Below are 6,265 nucleotides of genomic sequence, written 5' to 3'. Positions count from 1 at the left end.
CCCCCCCCCCTCGGAGAGATGGCAGAATCCCGAGTATAGGTATAATATTCTAACCATACATTTATGAAATGTGATATAAATGGATTCTGACAATTTTGCTCCATTCTGGATTAGTAAATTAAATTGTGTTCTTCTTTAACTGTAATCTTAGTTCATTCTGGTTTGCTCTCATGTTTAATCATAATCCTCAAACCTGTATCTAAAATCTCTGTTGCTAAAGATTAAAAAGAACACACTTAGTGCTCTAAAATGTGCTATTGCAAGGGTTTCTAATAACTTAAAAGCAATTAAGCATTTTATGAAAGAAATGTGGCTGAGCAAACTAGAGAGAGAGAGAGGAGCTGTAAAGATAATAGAGAAAGTATAGTGAGGTGGGGGGAGGCAAGAGACCCTCATTCTACAGGGCTGGGCACTACCAGGCTTGAGGCCCTCCTTCGCACGTCGCCTTGTTTATGGTTTCCTAGTTTTGGACAGCTTTTCAAAGAAAAACAAGAAAGTCCAGTCGCCTCGTGAAAAAGCACCTTTGGGAGGGAAAATATAGCCAAACAGTGTTTGGGAAGGAGACTCCATCACAATTTAGGTTACATATAAGCAAAGATGAACATGAAACCAATTCTCAAGATGAAGTTTGATACGTGCACATGAGCTTTGTGACACAGCTTTGCTTTTTTGAAATCAAGCCACTGAGACAATTCCCTTTTCCAGCCACAATAAAATATGAGAAAAACGTTTTAGGAGCCAGAACTGACTTTTGTCATTCTATATGTAAGTGGGTTGCAACAGGATAAAGAAACCGGCACTTGCTTCCAGTTTGAGATCACAGAGACACAAACACAGACACACAGACACAGATACACACACACACACACAGACAGACAGACAGACACACTTCAACAATTTGCCATTTATCAGATTACATCTCCACACTGGATAGAAATTCAAGTAGTATAGAACAATTCATGGAATTATTGATTCATAGTTTTATTGTGCACAGAAACTGGAGCCAACCTGCCATCAAAGCAGCTTAGGAGACAACAGAGATTTTGCAGCACCGGGCTGAAGTCCAGTCAATACCTGCACATTGGCAGTGACAAACTGAGTTCTGACGAATATCCCAAGATCCACAACCCATTCCACAGGAACATGCAGTGGGTAGAAATCCTACAAAGGAAGAAGGAAAAGAAGAGAAAGTTAAAAAGATGAAGGTTATGCAGATCTGCATCACTTTATTTGAGCGTTTGGAACAATTATGATATAAATGCCAAGCTAAGCAGATTCCTGCAGCAGTCTAGCTTAGTTTTCATTTTGTACCCGTGCATACACAAGGCTGGCAGATGTCAGAGAAAGCGGTTTGATAGAGAGGTTTTCTTTTCACCTAATCCACTTCTCTTAGCTCCTGATCTGCTCCCACAAGTTATTAGTTCTCACCTGATGGACAAGCAGCAAAAGCACCTTGACCAAACACATCTTGGCAACCCAGCTGGATCTTCGACAGAGCTGAAGACACTGGAAAATGAAACCAGTAATTATTAAAGGTCTAGGACAAGGGTATCCAACCATGACAACTTTAAGACTGAACATGAGGAAGGTTCCAGGCTAGTCCTGAGAGGATAAATGGAAAGGAAAGGAAAGGAAAGGAAAGGAAAGGAAAGGAAAGGAAAGGAAAGGAAAGGAAAGGAAAGGAAAGGAAAGGAAAGGAAAGGAAAGGAAAGGAAAGGAAAGGAAAGGAAAGGAAAGGAAAGGAAAGGAAAGGAAAGGACCATGAGAAGGAAGGAAAGAATAAAACTTCCTTAATAGGTGAGATGAAAATCAGAATAAAGAGCTCCAGGTCTGCTAATTATGCATTGAAGAACCTGTACCTGACCTTAGAGACATGCTATAATTTAAGGTGAGGGGTTGCTCTCTATCTGTTTTCTTCTTGTGAGACTGTGTTAACTAAGCCATCAGTTTAGCAACTATTATACATATAAGTTATTGAAATACACTGTCTTTCCATTGGATTGGATCATATTGGAGGGCGGAGGTATGCAAAATGTGTGTTTTTAAAAAATAAAAAAATAAAACATAGATCTATTGCAAATGGATGTATCACTTTCCTTTGCGCTTCTTGCTTCTCTGCCATGGTTTTAAAATGTATTCCTTTGCTTCTCTGCCTGGAAGTAACAAGTTAAGTTTCTGGGCTAATTACCGGGTATTGAGCTATTGTGTATTCAGAGCTTAGAGATGCAGAATTGCAACATGTAGAGAAGGAAATTGAAAAGAAATCTTTAGATGTGCAGGAACCTTGCAATGTTAAGGAAAAAAACATGTATTAGTTATAAAAGGTAGAGCCTTTTTGATTAGGGCATGCCCATTCTCCTCTGTCTCACAGCGTGCGTGCGTGTGACAAGAGATTGGGACACCCAGCGTATTACTTTGATTAAATGAATAATAAAACTGTTTTTTCCAGTGGCCTCGTGTTCAGAATCTCATTGGGATTTATTAGGATTCTGAGCTGAAAAACCTTACAGTCCTATCCAATATAATCCACCACATTAAAAGCTTCCTCCAGTTGGCATGCACAACACTCCTCTCCGCGCTGCATTTTTTTTCCTGTCTTCCCTCCTTTCTTTCTTGTCATATGGTCAACCGAACTTGAAAATACCAGACACTTTTTCTACCTCCTGACCACTAGGTGGAAGCAAGAGATTTGGGCAGCTGCTGGACAAATGCTCCTGAAAAGCTAGAATTTAGGAAAGTTTAAGCGTGAGAGCTCTATCAGCCCAAACAGTCAAGGGTATGCAAAGTTTGGGACAGAACCATTTTATTATTTCCTTTAGTATGATGATTTGTTTAATGGCTGTGCTATTCTGTGACGCCTAATTGTTTAATCTGAACCCCATTACAAAGGTACACGTTACATTTTTTTTACAAATGGTAAAAAATATTGTGCTTTTTTCTGGGGGGGGGGGGGAAAGATTAAGGAAACAAAGACATGAACCAGGGCTTAGGACTTCCTTAGGAATTCCTTCCAGACAGCTACACAAGTAGAAAAGATGATTCCTTCCAAACAGAAAAAATCACTAACCACATGAGCAAATTCAATATACTTATATTGCTACTCCCCCCCTTTTTTCCCCCCCTGCTCTGATTTAGAGAAGAGATCTGAAGTGCATGACTCATGTTCAAGGTAGGTGATTTGTGCAATAAACTCTGTCCAGAAACAGACTGTTCAATTGATTTCATCCACTTGTCCCACCATGGGCAGGTAGGTACGGCATGTTATGTATCCTTTTTGATTAAAGAACTTTGACTGGCAGGTCTAGGAAGAAAGCCTTCTCTGCTGTGGTCCCCACTCCACAGACCAGCTTACCCCCAGAGGCAAGGCAAAGCCCCACCCTCCTGGCCTTCTGGAAGAACATTAAGATCCGGCTCTGCCAACTTATCTGCAGGTCCTAGAGTGCTATGTAACCTCAGGAGTGATGGATGGGCTGAAGGTGCTCAGTCTGCCTTGTTTACTTTGTAATTGTCCCTTTCACATTTGCTTTAATCTCCTTTTTAACTTGTTTTTGCCTATAGCTTATATATCATTTTACGGTTTATTCTGTAAAACGGCCAGAGGCATGGAAATATGATGGGTAATGTAGAAATTTGATAAATAAAGGGAGAAACCAGGAAACTGAGGGTGTCTATGGAGCTTCTCAGTCATCCAGGTCATAGTTGCCACAAAGGTGCTTTTTCAAGAGGCAGCTGGACTTTCTTATTTTTTCTTTGAAGACGTTTCGCTTCTCATCCAAGAAGCTTCTTCAGCTCTGACTGGATGGTGGGGAAAGGAAGGATTTATACTCCTTGCAGAAAAGCAGGCCACTTGGAGGATTATCTGTGTCCTCAAGGTCACCTGAGTAATGCAAATCGGTATGGAGACCACACAGTCCTTTCAGCAGTTCCAAGAAGGCTCAACACCTTGAGGATACAGATAAACCTCCCTGTGGTCTCAACAACTCTCTAAAAGAATGCAAATAACCAACTGTCTGCAAGGAGTGTAAATCCATCCATACCCCACCATCCAGTCAGAACTGAAGAAGCTTCTTGAATGAGAAGCGAAATGTCTACAAAGAAAAAAACAACAAAATCTAATTGCTGCTTGAAAAAGCACCTTTGGGACAGGAAACTGAGAGTTTCAATCCTGCCTTAATATGGAAGCCAGCTGGGTGACTTTGGGCCAGTCACTCTCTCAACCAACTCCAGCCACAGGGTTGTTGTTGTGGGAAAATAGGAGGACGAAGGAGTATTAGGCATGTTTACCACCTTGATTTATTTTAAAAAAAACTAATAACTAATAAAAAAACTAATAAAGGAGGGATATAAATAAATAAAAATAAAATAAAAATAAAAAATAAATACCTGCAGAAGCAATTATATTCTTAGTCTTCAATTCAATCACACTATCAATTTCACACGTCTGAGTATTTGCATATTTTTCAGAAAGCAATAGAGTAAACAGTATGAAGAGTTTCTTCATCTTAGTGATGCAGAACTTCCTGCAGGAAAAAAAAATGTTGTAATCATTCACTCTGACATGGTACTTTCAGAGCCCCCTTATTCCTATATCTTTCTTTCCTCCCCAGGCCTATTCACTTAACCCTCTCCACCACCCCATAGTCTGTAATTAAGGAAAATATTAATTAAATGCAATATATGGAGAAGAATTTCTAAAGTATTTATACATTCACCAATGAATTTGATGCAGTTTAATTGTTGAAAAAAAGATCTCAGAGATAAGGATTTCTTAAATAAATCAATTATAAATTGGGGAAGGAAAAATCATTTATTCATTTATTTACTTATCCAAGCTACCTGAACAATCGCATCATTGTCATATAAATTCTTGCAGGTTCATCTCTCATTCTTCTGTTTAATTAGATGTAGGCGATTGCAACGGGGAAGAATGTTGACTGTTATGGGCCCCATGATGGAACTTCCCCTCAGGGAGAAGCCATCAATATTTTTCTTACACAGTGTTGCTTGTTGTTGTTGTTGTTGCATTTTAATATTCTGTTGCTATAAACCAGCCACAAAACACTGCTCTTAGCTAGGCTACAAATATTGTAATATAACAAAATGTATAACCCCTAGATTCCTAGGAAAAAATTAAAATGATTTTTCTAGTCATGATCAATATGAATCTGTAGCAAAGTCCAAATAAACCATGACAGATACTTCACTTCTTAAGTCAACAGTTCTTACTGAGTTTTTAACTGTAAATTACAGCATTTCAGCAATTTATTTAGTCAAATTAATCTTCTATGTTGAAAAAAATCAAATCAATAAGCAAGCAAGCTGTAACTTGGCAACGCAATCAGAAGCCCCTTGATGTTGTTCTATGGAACAGATTCTTGGAGAAACATATGGGACTGTAGATACTACGCCCTTAGAGTAGCCTCCTGTTATCCCTCCTTCCCTTGCTAAAAAAAAGTACAAACTTACCTTTAACAGCAAGGATTTGTTTTCCAAAGTATTCTGTGCCCTAAACAAATTACCCACCTTTAAATACTGTAGAGTTGTCCACTCTTCTTCAACTGATTGGCCTAAATGTTTCAAGAGTGGGTTCACTCCTCCCCTAACCTATCTGACATACCATTGGTGTCTGCAGCAGGAACACTATTTTTAAATATTGCCAGGGATTTCGGCAATGTCCCGGTTTGCTCAACACTGACCACAGAGAAGGAAGTAGCAACAGTAAAAGAACAGAACAACATAACAGAGTTGGAAGGGATCTTTTAGGTCATGTAGTCCAACCCCCTGCTTAAGCAGGAGACCCTATCCCATTTCTGACAGATGGCTGTCCAGCCTCTTTTGAAAGCTTCCAGTGATGAAGCACCCACAACATCTGAAGGGAAACTGTTCCACTGTTAATTGTACTCACTGTCAAACGATTTTTCTTTATTTCTAGGTAGAATTTCTCCTTGAACAGTTTCCGTCCATTGTTCCTTCTCTAGTCTTCAGGTGCTTTGGAAAATAGGTTGACCCCCTCCTCTCGGTGACACCCCTCAAATATTGGAACACAGCTTTCATGTCTCCCCTTTAAAAAATAAAAAACTAAATGCCTTTAGAAGTCTTCAGTTCAATCACACTATCAACTCCATAAATCTGTGTATTTGCATATTTTTCAGAAACCAACACAATAAACAGTAGGAATATGATGAGTTTCTTCATCTTTGTGATGCAGAACTTCCTGCAGAGAAAAAAATGTTGTAATCATTCACTCTGACACGGTACTTTCCTA

The 6,265-nt window shown here is 39.2% G+C and overlaps 1 protein-coding gene across 1 annotated transcript; it reads right to left on the bottom strand.

The window, feature by feature from the left end:
- Positions 1-939: 939 nt before the first annotated feature.
- RETN (resistin) lies at positions 940-5,574 on the bottom strand. Its single transcript, XM_081315611.1, has 4 exons — positions 5,467-5,574; positions 4,384-4,520; positions 1,429-1,506; positions 940-1,161 (listed from the first exon to the last, which is right to left on the bottom strand). Exons 2-4 carry the CDS (start codon positions 4,499-4,501, stop codon positions 1,025-1,027), a joined length of 333 nt encoding a protein of 110 aa, XP_081171737.1. The 5' UTR covers positions 4,502-4,520; positions 5,467-5,574; the 3' UTR covers positions 940-1,024.
- Positions 5,575-6,265: the final 691 nt, after the last annotated feature.

The sequence above is a fragment of the Vipera berus genome (genome assembly GCF_964194415.1).
Source record: "Vipera berus genome assembly, chromosome: 2".
NCBI lineage: Eukaryota > Metazoa > Chordata > Lepidosauria > Squamata > Viperidae > Vipera > Vipera berus.
Note: the sequence above shows the minus strand (reverse complement) of the source record. Positions and strands in the feature narration are given on the sequence as shown.

Coding starts and splice junctions, on each gene's coding strand:
- RETN (XM_081315611.1), bottom strand. CDS start 4,501: ATGAAGAAACTCTTCATACTGTTTACTCTATTGCTTTCTGAAAAATAT. Junction 1,507..4,383: donor GAATATAATTGCTTCTGCAG/GTATTTATTTTT, acceptor TTCATTTTCCAG/TGTCTTCAGCTCTGTCGAAG. Junction 1,162..1,428: donor TTTTGCTGCTTGTCCATCAG/GTGAGAACTAAT, acceptor CTTCCTTTGTAG/GATTTCTACCCACTGCATGT.